Source organism: Sceloporus occidentalis, unplaced genomic scaffold, assembly GCF_023333645.1.
Source record: "Sceloporus occidentalis isolate IW3139 unplaced genomic scaffold, rSceOcc1.0.p SCAF_9, whole genome shotgun sequence".
Taxonomy (NCBI): Eukaryota; Metazoa; Chordata; class Lepidosauria; order Squamata; family Phrynosomatidae; genus Sceloporus; species Sceloporus occidentalis.
The window spans coordinates 41,334,822-41,354,062 of NW_028316989.1; the positions used below are offsets into that span (position 1 = coordinate 41,334,822).

General features: G+C 40.9%; 1 protein-coding gene across 1 annotated transcript in view; it reads right to left on the reverse strand.

Moving 5' to 3' along the window:
* Positions 1 to 2,455: 2,455 nt before the first annotated feature.
* The window catches only part of LOC149307385 (cell surface hyaluronidase CEMIP2-like), a gene marked incomplete at its 5' end in the record, with an annotated part of 76,640 nt that continues 59,854 nt past the window's right edge, over positions 2,456 to 19,241 (reverse strand). The window contains 6 exons of the mRNA XM_089539058.1: positions 2,456 to 2,789; positions 7,853 to 7,962; positions 10,313 to 10,473; positions 11,122 to 11,223; positions 12,703 to 12,925; positions 16,144 to 16,329. Of these exons, the coding sequence (XP_089395184.1) occupies positions 2,635 to 2,789; positions 7,853 to 7,962; positions 10,313 to 10,473; positions 11,122 to 11,223; positions 12,703 to 12,925; positions 16,144 to 16,329 (937 nt within the window). The remainder of the gene's footprint in view (positions 2,790 to 7,852; positions 7,963 to 10,312; positions 10,474 to 11,121; positions 11,224 to 12,702; positions 12,926 to 16,143; positions 16,330 to 19,241) is intronic.

Below are 19,241 nucleotides of genomic sequence, written 5' to 3' on the forward strand. Positions count from 1 at the left end.
AAGTATTGGAACATTTGTAGATATTCAACAGTTGCACAGTAAATGGCCCTTGTGGTCTCTTCCAACTCTATGATTCCATGCTATGACAATCACTTTTACTTTGTTAAAAAATGCAGCAATTTCTAGTCCTCAAGGTTACACAGGTAAGCTTGAAAGGGTGTGAACAACACAAACAGACTCTCAGAAGCAAGGGAAAGGCTCAACCAGATTTTCTTGTGGTCGCTTTTAGGGCTCCTATGATCTACAGAATTCTTTGTTTCCTCCCACAGCTAGTTAAAAGCTAAATACATTCAAAAGGATATTATGAAACCTATTTTAATTGACCAAACACAGCTATTTCAATTGGAACAGAACTGGACTTACTGTGGAGCAGAATTTCAAACTGCTTATGGTAGTCAAGCAAACCATCTTTGCTCACTTGGTTCATAGATGGGGCTTGGCGCCAGCTGGCCACGAAAATACATACACATAGTCCTAGTTTGCTTCTTTCCCTTTCAAACATTTAACCAGCAGATCTGTGCAAGCAAAGATTTGCCTGGCACGGTGCTACCTAGATTCCCAACACCTGCTAACTGCTGCTGATCAAGCTGTTCTCAGCAGGATTAAGGAGTTATTGGGGACAGAGATGTAAATTTTTAAAAAAGATTAATAAATATTAGCTTGTGATATGTTTATATAACCATTTTGTGCTTCTGGAGGGGCTCTTTCTTTATGGACTTGAAGACCACACAGGTCCAAGAGCCATAATTTTTGTTAGCAGCCATACACCTAGAATGATTTATATGCAACTGTTTCAATACTATCATGGCATTCTGTGTTATGCAAGAAAAATAAAAAATAAGCCCATGCTCAAGTATTCTGCAATATTCTCTCCAGTGGCAGTTAAAAGAAAAGACAACAGCTCTCCTACCTGCTACTTAGCAAATCAATCTTGGCTCTCCTTTCCTTGCTCCTCAGTCTTGTTTTCTCTCTGGCAGCCTCAGGTGTCCTTCTGCCACAGGATTCTCAAGAGACCCCGCATTTTATTTGACATAGTTTTGAACTGCATTAGCAATTGATGCTCCGTGGTTTGGAAGTGACTCAGCAGCCAGCATGATGTCAGGCAGGCGGGCGGGCGGGCAAGACTGCCAGCTCAAGCAAGAAACCAGAGAGCAAAACTTTGGACAACACAGCTAACCTCAGAAGTGCAGAGGATCTATCTGGGTCTTGAGGCCTTTCGGTTAAAACACAGATAAAGTTGTAGAAACCCTGTGCTAAGGCAACCTTAGCAAGATCGATCAGCAACTCAGCAGAACAACAGGACAGAGGTGTACCATGCTGGCCTCAACAACCAATTATCGGTTTCACCTTACTCTTAGCCACCTCACTATATAATTATACTGAAGAAAATATTTACTCCTAAATGAAAGAGATCAGCTGCTTTCGTTCAAAACAAGCCTCAGAGCAGACAATTCTGTCAAGGCAACTTTCTATTCAAACAGTGTTCCAAAACAACTGGGTTTGGAGGACACACTTTCTTTGAAACCTTAGTTTTCACAACTGTATTCTCTCTTCAGAGAATCTTTCCATATCAGTTTTCTACAATGGGTCCTATGGTTATGCATTCTGAATTCCTGTCTCTTGCAAAGGCTTCTAAGGCAGGCTAAAAACATAGGAAATGGCCTTATACCTAGTCATGTATGGAGCTGGCTACTGACCGTGGGCCCGAACAGACAGGCCAAAATAAAACTGCTTCAGGTCACTTTGGAGGTATGCTATTTAAATGATGCATGCGTCCTAAGAGGCTGGAAGCCATGCCAAAGATGCGCTCCAGTCCTAAGGACTGGAGCACAGCTTTGGCGCAGCTTCTGACCTCTTAAGATAGGTGTGTCATTTAAACAGCATACCTCCAAAGTGACCCGAAGCAGCTTTATTTTGGCCTGTCTGTTCGGGTCCTATATTAGGACAGAAGGACTTGTGGCTCTCCAGATATTTCTGGGCTCTGTCTGTTATCAGTCTCAGTCAGCACAGCCAACAGTGTGCCAGGGATGATAGCAATTATAGTCCGAAAACAAGCACCTTCCCCCTTCCATTGCAAGAAAACCAAAATATTAGTTCCTCTGTTATTACATCAAAATCAGTGATGAGGCTAACTCACTCTGCTTAATGATACGCTTGCCTTGCTTACAGTAATTGATTTTCCTCTGTAATTTTGTATCCTATGTTGCATGTAGGGTGACCATGAGCCTGGCTACATTCCTGAGCAAACAGGAGATACAGCTAAGAACATCTAATATAAATCCCACTGAATTAAACAGAACTTACCTCTAAGTAGACATGTTTTGACTTTCCCTGTAAACAACTCGAAGCACAAGCCCAGTGTGCTCTCAGACTTGTAGAGCAATCTGTTAATACATGTGCTGGATCCCGAACTGGAAAACAAATAAGTTGTACTCCCCACCCTCAATTTGTCAGATCAGAATATATTTTATTCATTGTAAAACGAAGTTACTGTACAATTGCAGTTTCCTTATATAAACAAGAATGTTGGAGATATGCTCCCTCTCCACAAGTAAGGCAATGGACACAGCAGATCCAGTTGCACAGGTTTGCCAGGCTGTGTGGAATAATGTCCTCCCTTAGTCTAACACAGTCTTAAAGTTTTGTCACATCAGCTGAGCATCCATATTCCCTCAACCTCAGAGGTACATAATATTGGAGGGAAGCAGATTTCTGATGAGCGGTTTGGCTATGGATTTTAATCCAAGAGGGTCTGGGGTTTCCATTATATCCAAGCATAGCAAAACTGCCTGTTGGGAGGACAGGAGAGGGAGAAAAGAAGAAGAGAGGCAGAGGGAGAGAGAAATTTGATATAATTAGTATTGAATCATTTGGCAAATAACATATAATAAATCATTACAATTTGTGCAATGTTAGGTTCTCCAAATTCCAGTTAAGTCTTGCCCTTAATGGGAAACCCTATGCAGATAGCATTTTCCGAATTCGTGCATGCATTTGAAACATACGTATTTTGAAAGAAACCAATCAAGGATTCCCTATCACCTATTCATTCATATTTTGTTAATGTTTGGTTTCAGATCCTGGGCATCACTCAGCCGACTTGCAACCCAAGCTTCTTAATGCTGCTTAACTGTCAGATCTGATTTCTGAGAACTCCTTACAAACAGGGTTGAATATCTGAACCTTAAAGAGAAAATATGCAAGGGGAACTGAAGATAAAATCGCCACACAGTGACACTAAAATTGCTGCTCAAAACTTAAGTGGGTATCACTAATGAATTAACCATAGCAACCAGACTTTTAGGCTGAAAGGTGGGGTATAAATAGTCTTTAAAAAAATAACCATTAATAAGACAGGGCACTTATCTTATGACACAGTCCAACACATTCACAGAGATGTAGTTGGAGTAGTGTTTCTCAAGCTCTTCCTGTCCAGATATTTTGATCTTCAGCACCCACAATCCCTGAGCATTAGTTATGCTCGCTGGACCAACTGAGACATGATATCAAGAATATCTGGATGCTCAAACTTTGAGAATCACTGGGTTATTAGAATACTGGACTGAGATTTTGGAGATCCTAGGTTCTAGTTCCCATGAATTCACAGGGTTAATTTGTATCAGTCGCTCTCCACCAGGATGACGTGCCTCAAAGGATTTATCAGAGAGGAGACAAAAGTAAAAGGGAGGAGAGCCATGTACATAGTTTTGAACACTCTAGGACACAAAGGTGATTAATATCAACAACATGCATATTTAGCAGAGATACATAGCCACACATTGAAGATCCCACATCATGATCCTATTTGCCATTTTCACAACACAGCCCAGGCTGTAAGACATTTATTAGAAGGCTTCCCAAACAAGAAACAGTCTGAGCAATTCTTAAATCGGGCAGTAGTATCCCTAATGTTCTAAGGATTGTTGTTACAGAAACTCTTTCATCACAGAGGGCAATTTGGAATTTTGTTAAATTCGATCCCTTGCCTGCGCAGTGGGGTCACCTTATCCTGCATGCATTCATGCATCTGAGTTCACTTTTGCAAGGGTCCCATCTGTGCAACAGGAACATTAAAATGCATGCTGCAATGGAGGTCCACACCATTAGGCCGCTATCATGAATCCCAGTGCGTTGCAGAGATGTGTGGGGTGTGAGAGCCAGGAAAGCTCCCCCCACTAGCATCACACATACAGACTGAGTATCTATGGAGGACTAACAAATCTACTGATTGAAAAAAAAAAGGGGGGGGGGAGAGAAAAGCAGACTTTGTAATTATCTGGCAAACATTTCTTCTCCGCATCCTGCTATGGCCACCTCCCAAGTGGAATGTGACGGTCCCTTTCCAAAAGCTATGTAATTAAAGAAGGTAAGGGCAAATACCACATGCTCCAAAGCTGCCAAGGGATGGATTTTAATTAGCCCAACTGTGATGATCCAGACAGGAATTTGACTAGGATAGCTGTGGGTAGGTGGGGGTTAAATGCCCCTTGTTCTTTGGGGAAATCTGAAAGGAGTAAGGCTGAATGTGATCAACCTTCAAGCTCTCTCCCAGTCATGAATGGCATGACCCCACTAGACACCATGTTGAGGAATTTATCCATTACTGGAGTGGGGGGCAGGCTGCCTCTCAAATGTGCAGAGACTGTTAGTTCTTTGGATTTCCAATAAGACAAAGCCACTCCTGTAAAAGTGGTTTCTAACATCCCCCTGCCCCAGATGGTGTATTTAATTAGCAAAAAGAACCATAGGTGAAAAGATTCTCATCCATTACTGGATCAACAGATATCACTGATACAGAAGACCCAGGAATGAATATCATATATACCCAACCATAATGTATAAGTCGAGGGCATGTTTGGGGGCCAAAATTGTGGATTTTGATATGACCCATGGATAAGTTGATGGTAAAATCTAGGGGCATATAGCAAAGGCTCTAAAGCAAAAGAAAACAATGCCAAAGAAGTTACAAAATTCCAGCAGGCCTAACTGTTTGTGCTCGCTCTTAAGGCTGGGTGGGTGAGAAAGTAGAGGGAGCCAGTGCTTCCAGAACAGATTATACTTTTGCCTTTCACCAAGGGATCATTCCATTTATTAAAATAAGAGTTAACATAGAGTAGTGACATTGACTCATGGATATATTGACCCAGGCCAAGGACCCATCATTACACACAGCATAATAGCAGTGAGAAACACCGGTCTGTTAGATGGACTTCACTCAGAACCAGCACAGTAATTCCTATCCTCTGGTTTAGAAGTGACATTAGTGCAGTGAACCAACATGGGAATAATTACTTTACCAAAGGCAGTCTTGGCTGCCGTCATGGTCAAATACTCAAAAGTAAAGGGAGCCAATTCTGTCCAGACAGCGTTATCTAAAATTATCTGTTCCTCTTTGGTTTGGAAGTGAGCCTCTACCCCAAACAACTTAAGGATTCAGCTAAACAAGAACCTTGCATATGATCAGCTGGAATGTCTGTTCCTAGCCTTGAGGAGTGAAGGTGGAAGCAAATGTTTTATTCAGCCAAATGTTTTGGGAATGGCTTTTAGCTGCTGACTGGCTTTCACTCCTTCTAGACAATGACAAAAAAAGGTCAGGGGCCCTTTTCTTTTCCTATTCTTCCATTACCTACTTGTTTCCAAATGATGGAATTTTTTACTATACCAAAGAAATAATTTTTTAAGGCAACAATGGTAGTATATATTCTGGACTAGTCAGAATAGCAATGGACTCTTTGCATATGTCGGTTTAATTCTATTTCTAATAATAGCTGCCCTTTCATTTACTTTCTGCCACTTTATTCATTTTGCTTTGAATGTTAAAGATGGCTATCTAGGGTCTAGTCAAGTAATAATCCACTGGGCCACTGGAAAAAAATGGCCATTTAAATACAGTTCATTTAAGTACTGTTATACTGGATTCACTTTTAGATATGAGTATTTTTCATAATCTCGCCTGATTATTTTACATTACCCATGAATCAATTTCAGTTGTCCACACCAGCAATAATTAAATAGCAATTGAGCAGCTTTAACTTTTTCAGATCCATTAAGAATCGCAATGTATTACAAGGGGTTTAAAAGCCCCACATCCACAGGTGTGTTTATGGGTATAGAATGAGGGGTATTCCACAAGTCCTAAATATCCAGAGTCTGAAATGTTATGTTCACATGAGATAGATTTGTTTCAAGGAAATGTTAAATCTTCTTTTCTGCAGAAAAAATGTAACCACCAATTTCTGTGTCCTACTGTTATTCCCAACAAAAAACAAAATAAACCCTTTTTCAAACCCCCGAAATTCGGAAATGGACACAAACTGGAAAGGAAAACAGTTGTTTTCATTTATTGGCAGGAAGACCTAGCACTAAAGGTATCATGAAGTAATTTCCTACCCCAATAACAAACAGTTCCTGCTGCGGGAAATGTCTCCCAGTGAAGGACCATTCTTTGGGCCAGCCACTCTACAGACAACCAGAGGATTTCATTTGGATGGAGCATGGTCCTTATAAGCACCTTTTCCACTAATGGTTTGCTGTCTACTGGTCTTCCTATCCATTCCCCTACTGCAGAGGTAACACTGGAAAGAGGGAGCTCTTATTCTGTTGAAGGTGACAGTGTAGGTTTAAGTCTTTCATTAGCTGACCTTCTTCCATTTCTAAGCTGGTGGTGGTGGGGGGGGGGAGAGAATCTCTCACCACATTTCAACCACCGAGGAAATAAAGTTCAATTGACATTGAACTAGCACTGTCACCAAGGCTGCCTGCCCAGGTAAATCCTTCAGAGGATATGATGTCTTAGCATCACAGCAGTACTACACTTTCATGCCATAGTTTCTCATTTTCTTTGGCATCTGCTGCTCAAATGGGCATTTTGTCTTTGAACTGAACAAGCTATTCATCAGTGGTAAGATCCGACACATTTGTGTACTAAGTTCAAAGCTCCTCAACCAACATAGACCACATGTCCTGAAAGGCAGCCAGTTTATCAGCGACTCTGTGCATCCCTGTTGTTTCCTTGCTGTCAAACCTGAAATGCCTTGCAAATGTGGATTGGCAATGCCCTGAGGCTGGATGCCACAGTTCCTCCAGAGTTTCTTGTTGCCTATGATGCACCAGGCCAATGTATGCCTTAATCTCAGTAAGGTCAAAGGGCTTCTACACTTTGGAATTAACAGGGTTCTTCCAATTCTTTTCAGCACCCTGAATCTATGCTGTCTCTCTCTGTTTCACAGACTGTGGGGCAAAGAATGATTCCCATGGTGAAACAGTTCAAAGATTTCTAGCCCTATTTCTTTGTTCGCATCCTTCCTTGGCTCTGAGCATTCCCAAATGTCATTTACTGGAGTAGAATAGTAGAAGGAGAAGAGGCTGTTTCTCTCATCTGAGCACCTGCACTGCCATATTTTAACTACAACATAGTGAAGAGCATTTTTTTTTTGTCTCAATACATTATACCATGTTGGGCACAGAAATACCTTGATGATAAAATACAATAGATTTATCTTCACAAGTTGTCTGCAAAACAATTACAGCTATACATGGTAAGTGGCTAAAATTTAGGGATATTGTTTTAAACACTTTGGGTCACCATGTTATACAATGCTTTATCTCAAATATATTTTATGTCAAATATATATTTTTTAAAATTCCAAAAAGCAAACCTTGATTTTGCCATTTTATACAAGGGATACCATTTTACCATCCAATTGTCTATAAGGAGACTTGAACAGCCATGAATTTTGGTATTTGATCCTGGAACCAAACCCCAGCAGATACCAAGGGCCCACTGTAATTCATGCAGTAACAAAAGAGTCACCTTCTGCTGAATAAAAGGTTTTGTGATTCATACAGTCACCTTTTTTGTGGAAGACAACAGGCTTTGCAGAACCTAACTTTGTAAATATGGGCATCTCGTAGGCTGCCATTACATCTGGGGTGTCTCTAGTACAAACAAGAACAATTGATCTGGAAGAAAAAGAGAAATGCGGGAGGGGAGAGACAACACTGTGAATGGCAAGATCAATAATAATAATAATAAATAATAATATGTTTTATTGATAGACCGCTATTCCGCGATGATCATAGCGGTGTACAGTAAAATCGTAAAAAATACAAAATAGAGTTAAAGGAGGGAGAAGTCTCATCCTTCAGGCAGTCCAAGATGTTGCTGGGTCTGCCTGATCTCTCCCTCAATGCCTACTGTCTCTGCTGGAATGTATTAAGGGTCAATTGAAGGAACGACTTAGCCAACACATACCTTATAGCAAGTGGTCAAAATACCCCAACGGTGCCAGATCCCATCTAATCTTGGAAGCTAAACAGGATCAGCCTTTGTTACTACCTGGATGGGAGACTACCAATGAATAACAGGTGATGTGAACTTTGGCCTGATACAGACAGGCCAAAATAAAGATGCTACGAGTCACTTTGGAGGTATGGTGTTTAAATGATACATGTGTCTTAAGAGTCCAGAAGCCGCACCAAAGCCACGCTCCAGTCCTAAGGACTGGAGTGCAGCTTTGGTGCAGCTTCCAGACTCTTAAGACACATGTATCATTGAAACACCGTACCTCCAAAGTGACCTGAATCTGCTTTATTTTGGCCTGTCTGTATAGGGCCTTTGTTTCAGAGGAAGGAACTGGTAAAAACATCTCTGAGGATCCCTTGCCTAAGAAAACCCTTTGGCACATCACCCCAACTGGTCATCATATTGGACAATTGCCTCTCAGGCTTCTGTTACTCTCATGATGTTGACCCCAATAAATGGACCATCACATCATTAACCCTTTGTTTACCTGGAGAGGAGACGTTCTGCTCACCTGTGTTGCCCAGATAACGGGAGAGTACATTACCACACACCCTTAGTCCAAAAGAAGGGCCTACAGTCCTCTGGAAACTTTTGGATTTTAACTATTCAAAGCCCCTTTTAGAATGGCCAATAGTTTGGGATTGTGGAAACTGCAGTCCAACACATTTCCTACACAATGTGTCCTAAGGACAAAGATGTAGGGACCTGTGGCCCTTGGGAGAAATATTGCAATGCAATTAAGATTATTTTACAATTAATGTGCAATGGGGTAACCGTGCTGGGATTCACCTCATGAGAGATAAATTCAAACTGTGTTCAGCCTGTTATTCAATTGCTTTCATTTTAAGTAATAATGACTAAAGTCTTTAGGTGGCAATTTAGTGCCTCCAGATATTTTGAAATATGACTCCCATAATTCTGTACCATTAGCCATGCTAACTTGAGCAAGTGGGAATTGCAATCCAAAACATCTGGAGAGCATCATACAGCATTCTCGGGTTAATATCAACAAGATGGTAATAACCTTTATTGTTGTTGCATGCCTTCAAGCCATTCTGACTCATGACAATCCTAAGATAACCCTATCACGGGGTTTCATGGCTAGATTTAATCAGAGGGGCTTTCCCTTTGCCTTCCTCTGAGGCTGAGAGAATGTGTCTTGTCAAGGTCACCCAATGGGTTTCTATGACCAAGCAGGGATTTGAACTATAGCCAAGCAGGGACTGAAAAAATCTGTAGAAATTAAAAACAATGAAAGTATATAGACTCATGCAATAGCTTCAGAGCATTTGGGGTCTGTGTGGTCATGAACTAATTTGGAATGACTTGGATGTGAAATCTGTTTTCAGGTTATTTGACCTGCTTTTGCTAGCAGCCAAGACTTTTGTCTATAAATCTCTGTTGTTTCATGTTCATGTGGCAACAGAGAAAACCACAAAGAATGTGGAACAGCTGCAAAATGGAGATGATCCAACTTTGCTGCTGAAAACATATCTAAGTCAAAAAGGATTCAGCATGCATATAGATAAGTCAGTGAGTTACTTGCTTTTTTTAAAGGGGGGTCCTACCATCAGGTTCACAGGATAGTCTAGCAACAACTCTGAGTCTAATCTGTCACTTAAAAAAGTAGGAGCAGAGAACCTGGAGGAAGAACCTGGCAAGAAAAAAATAGGCCAAGTATGAGAAATGGAAAAGGGATTCATTGGCTGCCAGGAAATAGCTGTGATTTTCATCTTGGGTATTTGGTGAAGGAAACAGTAAAAAAAAAGTCTTATCTAATGTTTGGTGGAAAAGAAACCATTAACTTAAAAGTTGCAGCCAGCTTTCCAAGGTTACATTTCCATCTGCTATGACATAGGAAGCCGTCTTCAGAGAGGGTCAAAATTTGGATTAAAAATATTAATTTTTCCTTTGTTACATTCTTTCACATACATATTTTAGCTGCAAAAGTGTACTCCCATTGTACTCCCAGTAAAGTCACCCATCAATTTACTGTGCAGGTCTCACCTCTCTTTTATAGACATTTCAACATAATTGGTTACTGTGCTGGCAGTCTTTGCAGCACCGGCTGTATCAAAGTGCTGCCGACTCACAACTGTGCCAGAGCAGGCATCTAGAACCACAAAAAGCATCCCCCGGTTGTGGAATAAGAAGACTTCATCATTGATCTGCAACAAAGAGGAAGATAAGCATTGTCTATGGACATTCTGCATCCAAATATCTAATACAAAACTGTGTCACTGTGCAGTGGAAAAATGAAACACTCCAGGCGCATGTTCAGTTCATATGTGCTAAAATGTCCATTCTGATGAGAGCTGACTTTGGAGCTTATTGCTTGGGCAAATAAGCCGTCTTACCTCCTCCAGCTTCAATTCTAGATCTTAACCCTTCCTCTAAAGTACTCAGTATAGTACTCATAATTTCTCTCCCCACACATCCTAATCCTCTCCCCTGTTTTTATCCTCCCAGCTAACCTTGTGAGGTAGGCCTAGCTGAGAGATTGTACAAAGTTACTGAGCAAATTCATTTCAGAATGGGGATCTAAGCCCAGTTCTTGTTGGATCTATTCCAACAATCTAACTAACCGATGAAGAGTACGTGGCTCTCCAGATACTGGAGTGCCAATCCTATTATCCCAAAAAAGCATAGTCACTGGTGAGGGGAGTTGTCATCCAACAATATCTGAAAGATTAGAGGTTTCCCACTCTTGCACTAACTACTGTACTATACACCACTGGCCCTTACTGAAGTGTATGTTTTAGGTTTAGTAAACATTAACATCTGTGTATCTGTTGGAAATATAAGGTCAGACATACCTTAATAAAAGCCAACTTTGAATAGTTCTCCACATCTCCCCTCTTGGAAGACTGAATCTGAATACGTACATATTCAACTAATGGTGTACTAGTGATTGCAACCTGCAGTGATAAAAGAAGAAGAGTCATTTTGAATTCATCTATGGAACTTGTTGCTTTAGGAAGTTGTAAAGTTTACAAGCAGGGTTGGCTTTACACTAGGATTAGCTAAATGAAAATATTGTAAACTACTCTGCTTATAGGACAAATAAATAAATCTCAGAGTCTCACAGTGGATAACAGGGGAAAATAAAATAGCATCTGCAACAAAATACTGCAGTGTACAGCTCTTTTGACTATGGGTCCAGCCAGTCCTCCCCAGAACACTCCACTGCATTGTCCCTTTCCCATCATTTCTATGTAATCTGCTCTCCTCTGTCAGCATTATGTACCATTGCAGTGTGTTCAGTTCTTCACAGGGCTGTTTTGGGGGCTTTCTCTCCTTTTTTGCACATTTCTGCAAACTAGGAGGTTCTTCCACATCTGCTGATTCCCTCCTTCTTTCAGATGCTGTTTTGGCTACCACATGCAATAGGTGAAAGAATGAATATGTAGGTTGGAACATCTGTGTTGAAGGATAATATCTTAGTTTACAGATGACAAGGAACTCTCTGAAAGAATGACCCAGTTGAAATGATAGGCAAACCACATACAATAGCTAGCAGGGTTGAGCCACCCACAGGCCTGAAATTCAGCACCCCAAAGCACCCATTTTGTAAATCAGAGCCTCCACCACATTGGAATTATTTCCAAAGTTCCACAACCGCATAAGTCATGGTAGCAACCATTCAAGCACCGCACACACATTAGCATCAGTTTACAGAAGCCTGGGTGGGTTGGATGTTTTCCCAGAAGCTCTGGGTGCTAGCACAAAACAATTGTCTAGAGAAAACAGAACATTTACAGCAGCAGATATGTGGGTGTGGGTGCGTACATTAGTGTGGTTCTCCCCAGGGGTCTGAGTGGCTATCCACAGTTTGGAGGCACAACAGCAGGCCTTTAATCTGATCCATCATGGCAATTATGTTCTTAAAACTAAAGTCAGCAGCGTATCCTTAAACAGATGGTTGAAGGATAACAATTTTGTGCAACTGTAATTTGGGAAGCTCATGGAGTACAGCATTATTGTTTCCTTTTAGGAGGGAAAGGGACCATCTCTCCAGCATCTCCGAACAAGGCAGAGCTTATCCCAAAAACCTGACACACTTAACTGAAAGTTACAATTTGTTGTAAAACTGATCATTCATTTGACTCTGGATACTTTTCTATCCGCTATACCAATAAGGGTCTTTCAAATGAATAACTGTGTTAGCCTATTGTAGCATACAACAACAACAGGCTTACTTTCTAGGACATATTAATAGCAGAAAGTGCTTGAGCTAGTTTGTTGATACAGATTAGCACCTATGACTGCATTTTTCGATTTTTCCTTGGGACATGGCTATATGGACTGTCATGATAGTATTTGCAGATCACTTTAGCACTACAGGTTGCCTCAAACGTATCCTTCTTAACACAACGAAAAACAATTTTGTACTGTACCCAAGGAGAACCACACTGACTGCAAGGCTGAGCCCGCTGCAAAATCCTCATCGGCTGTGAAGCTTTCTTCCAGAAATCTTTCTCCAAAAAGGGATTTAGAGCACAGCTCCCAGGAAGGCTAGAGGACATAGAGGCCATTATTTTAAGACGTTCGCAGCCATGTTGAGAGCAGTAGCTATGTCCCTTCCGAAATTCATGAGCTTGAAGGTGGACAAAGAGATACCTAGCAACACAAAGAGCATAGCAATAAATTAAAAATAACAACCAATTATTAAACACAGTCACCATTTGGAATCAGAACACTTCTGACACTGCACAGTTTTCCATTTACTTTGCTCCTGAGTACATGGCAAGGAAAAGGTGACTAGTTTGCTAAAAGTACAGATGCTAAAGATGCTAAAGCTGCAAAAAAGCCCAGGAAAATTAGTAACTCGCCAACAATTTGAGTGTATTTGTCTGACCATTCAAACATGTCATTTTTCACACTTATATTTTGTTCTTCCTCAAAGCAGCATATATAGCTTACATCCTCCCTACTTTATCCTCAAAACAACCCTGCCAGATATATCAGGATGAGGCAATGAATAACTGATCCTCGTGGAGCAGAACCTGGATCTTCACAGTTGTTGTGTGTCTTCAAGTCATTTCCAACTTATGGGGTTTGCCTTCCTTTGAGGCTAAGTGTATGACTTTCTCAAGTGGGTTTCCAAGGCTGAGTGGGGATTCAAACTCTGGTCTAATGGAGTCCAATTCTCAAACCACTACACCATACTTGTTCCTATCTCCAGACTCCCAGTCTAATAGCCTAACAGCTATACCAGACTGGGTCTAGAACTATTCTACAAATATTCTTCCTGAAAGATGTCCATCCAACCCTCTGTTTAAAGACCTCCAAAGACAGAGAGTCCATTACCTACCCTTCAAGGCAGTCTAGTCCACAGTTCCCTGCGTGAAGTATACTACAGTGGACCTTTGTTATATGCTGGGGTTTGGTTCCAAGATCACCGTGGATAACAAAATCCATGGATGCTCAAGTCCCATTAAATATAATGACATAGCAAAATGGTGTCCCTTATTAAAAAATGGAAAATCAAGGTTTGATATTTGAAATTTATACTTTTTTGAAACATTTTCAAACAATGGATGCTTGAATCCATGTATAAAAAAATCTGTGTATAAGAAGGGCCGACTGTAATACAAATGAGAGAGAAAGCATGCATGCAAAGGTAGGGGACAGAAATCCTCAACTCAAGCTGAATCTGTGGTGGGGACAAAGAGGTAAACCCCTATATCCAACTTCCAAAGCTATGGTCCCAATCTGCCTCTCCATGCAATTGTTATTTGCCATCAAGCTGTTTGTTGTTATTTACCATCATTGTAACCCTATGAATGAGAGACTTCCAAGAGCCACGGCCATTAGTAGGCCTGAATACATCTTGCAAACTCAGGGTTGTGGCTTCCATGTCTGAATCAATCCATCTATAATGTAGTCATAGCTATTCAGTAAAAGGGCAAACAAAGCAAAACAAAATACATCACAATGTGTGAATCATAACACATTGTGTTCATCTTTTAGTGAGCGCCTGGGGAAAAATCGGGATTAGAACCAAGGGAACATCCTCATTTTGACATTTTCTTAGCCATTATACTTCCCCCAGAAAAGTAAATGGAAGCTTCACTGTCATCATGAAATGTAAGCTCTGAAGAGTAGACTGGGAAAAAAGAAAAAGCAGCTATTTGCTATATGGAAAAACCATTGAACCCTGGAAGGCCAAAGCCAAAAACCAGAAATAAATTGAATCAATGTTCTGATAATTTAAAAGGAGAGAGCATTTACAAAATGTCATTATGAGACACTGCATGATGAAACTGCACATTGGTAAACAATCTGTTTACATAATTTTGCAGAAACATTCCAGGCAGCTACACCAAGAAAGACTAGACGAAAACAATTATTTCCCAATTGCCATTGTAAAGGATGCAAAGTACAAGACTGTCTCTTTGCATTCTGCAAAATCCATTCCAAGGTTCGATGGGCCAATGATGATATCTAAATATACAACTCGAGATTCTATTTTTAGCTCCCAAACTGACAGTTACAAACTATGAGGTTAGGGTTAAGCAATGCAGGGAAAACATGTCAGTACACAGTGTACACTCCCCCTGCCCCAACTTCAGTAGATAATCCTACCGTCTCCCTCCATATGGTTAGTTGCTTTTTTAATTAACTACAAACATGTGGTCTACATTGTGGACAAACATATGTAGCTGTTACTATTTTTAGCTAGCTTTTTATTCTCATCTGTACCACGGAAGCACCAAAAATTCATAACTGAGCTTCGGGACATATAAACAGGCACATGTGCAGTACGTGGGTTATGGAAGCAGGGGGACTACTTTGGAAGGGATGCAGCTCAGTGAGAGTGAACATGCTTTGCATACCAAAGGTCCTAAGTTCAATACTATTGTCAATACAGCTCAGGAGAGGAGAAATTCCTGACTGAAGCTCGATAGGCCAAAAGCCCATTCATATCACACAATCCCAGTGGTATGAATTCACTTTTATCGGCCATGGTGCCATCACATGGATCCCTGGGATTTGCAGCTTAGGGAGGTTACTTAGAATTTTCAACCAGAGAGCTCTAGTGCTTCACCAAACTAAAAAACCCAGGATTCCATGGGATGTTGCAATGGCAGTTAAAGTGTAATCATAGGGCGATAACTGTGCAGTTTGAAATGGGCTCTGAAGATAGGGAAGCTTCAGATCTCTGCTCAACCCTCCCAAGTTCCCTGAGAAACGGGTCTCAAGAGGTCGGTCTTTTCTTATACTCAGGCAATTCTTAAAGTGCCCATACAAAATAGGTGTTGGACAGATGGTTAATGCCTTGGATGTGGTGAGGTGGTGCAAAGTAGGCTTAGCGCTTGGCGTTTTAAATCGGTTCCAGTCTCCTGGAGGCTGGATTATCGCACACTAAATTGCCACCCAATCGCCAGCTGCCATCAGCCCAGGTCCCAGCCGGTTCCAAGCCGCACTCCGCCAGCACTTTTTACAAGTCGGAAAGTTTTCCAACTTCTAAGAAGTGCTGGTGGAGCAAGGCTTGGAACCAGGCTCATGGCATCCGGCGATTCAACAGCGAGTTAGTGTGAAATAACCCCTGCCTCCATCCCACATCCCAGCTGCAGCCCATCAAGCTGGAGCTGATTTAAACCAAGTGATACGTTCCATAATCTCTCTCTTTAGTTGTGTTTTCAAACAGGATACAAAGTCTAGGGAGAGTTAATTATTTGGATTACAAATCCCAGAGTCTCAGCACTGCCAATGGTAAGCTTGGTCCAGCAAATAACTTCTCCAAGCGTATACAATACAGCTATATATAACATAGGTGTCTGCAACTCACTGGCAAGTGTAAAGACCAATACAAAGTTGCCACTTTCACTCACCCTGATGCATTGTCAAAATAAAAGAGCCGTTCATCATCAGTCCCGTTCAACATGCTTAGATGGGAAGAAGCCGCCATGTAGTGCTTCACACTGTGCGCCTTCCCTGCCTGTTGATGATAAATGTCTCCCACAACAGTGAACACGGTACCCTTTGGGTAGCACAAAGCAACGTCAATCCAGTCTCCCCTGATGATGAAAGAAGAAAGGAAAAGGTTAAGCAGGCAAACTGGCAGAAAATACAAGAGCTATTAAAAAGGAAGGAAGCGTCTCCAGCTGAGGGATCTATCTTTAAGCGGAAAAAGCACAAACACATCTCATAATCCCCAATCCATCCCACTCCTTCACATGCCATGGAAGATTCACATCTGCCGCTGGTTTTTATTACTGGACTGATATAACATCCACAGGAGCTGAAGGGCAGCAATGGCTCTTGATCTTCAGATTATGCCTCCAATTACTTCAGGAATGCTTAAAAACAGATTGGCTCTCATTGACCAGGATGAGCAAAAGGATTTTATGCAGATCTCACATCTGGAACCAACCTTAGACATTCTGTCCTTCTGTAGCCTTGGAAGCGTGGTTGCGCACAGGGGGGATTCCCTATGTTAAAAAAAAATACTACAAACACAAAAAAACAGTTCCCTGCAAATGAAAACTATACTGTATCTGGATGAATGGTCTTCATTTAGCCTTTTCCCCATGTTAGCTTTCTGCATGAGGCTGGTCCTACCATTAGGCAGCAAAGTATTGGAGGAAAGAACTGCATATAATGCAGATGATTCTATGCTCCTTTCTGCTTTCAGAGTTAGCAAAGGACACTGTCTCATTGCCAATGCTAAAGAGTGCTTCCTCTGCCCAGTCAACTATTTCTTTCTACATCAAATGAGAAGGCAAATACAATCTTGTTCTGAGTAAAGGAAATATCTCAAGTCTGCCCTGTTTCAGCATAAATTGAAGTTCCATAATTCAGTGTACATGGCTAGTGCCTCCAAAAAAGAGTATACCACAAACTTTGTCACTTTTGCATATGTATTTGCAACATATACTTCAAGCTTAAGGCCAAAGCACATATTTTCTGTATTCACTCACAAACTAGACCAAACTATTAAGAAATTAGCACAAGGATCTTCCATAGTCTACTGCAGTCATTCACATTTTCGAGGCATGCCAGGGAGTTTACTGTGATGCCATGGCACACTAGTTACCCATACTGCCATACTAACTCATATTTTGAGTTAACATATTTTGCAAAAGTCAGTCATTGAGACTCAATACTGTGTAAAAGGTAGAATATAAATAAAGAAATAAAAAAATTGTTGAAAGTGATGGGGTTAGGAGCGAAAAAAATCAATCTTGAAACCTCATATTATTGTGGGTTTTTCCCCCCCTGTTACTTCAGTATCACTATAGTTACTGAAACAAGGCATAAACCTTTGGCCAGGGCAATGACCAAGCTGTGAAAATCCAAGCGGTGATTTTTTTCCAGCAAATGACTTCCCAGAATGCATGCTACCTGGAAAAGTCTGTCCAGAACAAGTATTGGAAGGTTGCATTTTGGGGGGAGAAAAACCAAATAAATCGCTTTGGTAATTTTTTGGCTCCTGTTCCATTTTCAAAACAGTCATGACTCATTGGTCTTATGAATGTTCTGGGTAACAGTTTCAGTGGCAAAACAGCACTCTGACAACTTGTTCTGAGAACAGTCCTCTCCATGAACCAATTTTTCAGTTTTCCTCGGGGAACAATCCCTGTTTTCCAGAATTGACTCCAGATAAACTCTAGCACCATTTGTCCTTTTGAACCTTTTTGAATCCATAGAGCAGGGATGGGCAAAGTGCAATTTGGAGAAAGCATCCAGCCCTTAGTCCTCCCAAACTCTTCTACGCCTTCGTCTACACTGCCATTCCTAGAAGCTGGCAAGAGCAACAACGAACTTTTATTAAAAGATGATAATGGGGCCCTTGGAGTGTTTTAACATCGCTAAATAGCTTTATTTCTCAAAACCAGAATAAGACTTCCAGTTTTTCTCATTCTGTTCTTTGTAATTTTTAGCAATCTGAGTAGCCTATGGTGTGTTCCAGGAGACAATGAAGCTTGAGTCAATGAAGCTACCCAGCCCTGCTTAAGAGCAAGGAGGTAGCATCTTTTTGGCTTTCCTAAGTAAATCCATTCAGTTAGGAGTTGAATTATTAAATAGTGAGTCAACACATGGGTAAATCGAACTGTGTTGGTTCTATTCTAGTCAGGACTAACAACAGGATTTGGGTGGTTGGGTTAGATCAATCCTAAATCATACTTAGAGTAGATCCGGTGCAGTCTACATAAGCCCAGTCCATGGCAATGGATTCAGCCATACAACAGAACATGCATTGTGTCTTTTATATGTCACATATCCAATTTTATTTTACAGTTTAGCACAAAACTGACAAATCCAAGTGAAATAGGTGGCTATTACGATTGAGATAAACAAGAAGTAGGCAACATTGCATTGATTTGCTTTTTCTCCATATTTAGCAAAACTGCCTCTTTACCTTTCACCCGATCTTTCCCCTGCCAAAATATCCATTATTATGCAGTGATTTTCTGAGCATATCTGGGTGTGTTTTGCTTGTTAAGAACAAAAATGCACAAATATATCACACTATCATTTCTAAACTTAGTTGATGGAGGATTTTTAAAGCCCCCCCCCCTCCCATCACTCAATTCTTTGGCCAAAAGCCTGAAGCAGTTGTAAAGGGAAATGTCTTCCCAGGGAGTCTTCATCCAGCTGTTCTATTATTATATCCCATTCCTCCACTTTCTACAGATTTTGTTTGTTATTTAGCATTTTTATTTAGCACTCTGGATGGTATCAGTGCAAAAACTATTGCCAACTATTTTGCACTCAAGAATGTTATAGGCAGTTCCATCTTTAGGGAACTACACGCGCACTAAGTAAAATAAACCCACACATTTTCTGTTGTTTCTTTTTAAATAATAACAACAGGAAAATGTCATGAAAAGGGGACATTCTCAGAAATGCACAGACAAACAGATCTCTAGTAGCTGTGACTGTACATTTCTTCATATTCAGTAATTCACAACTAGTGTGGATTGAA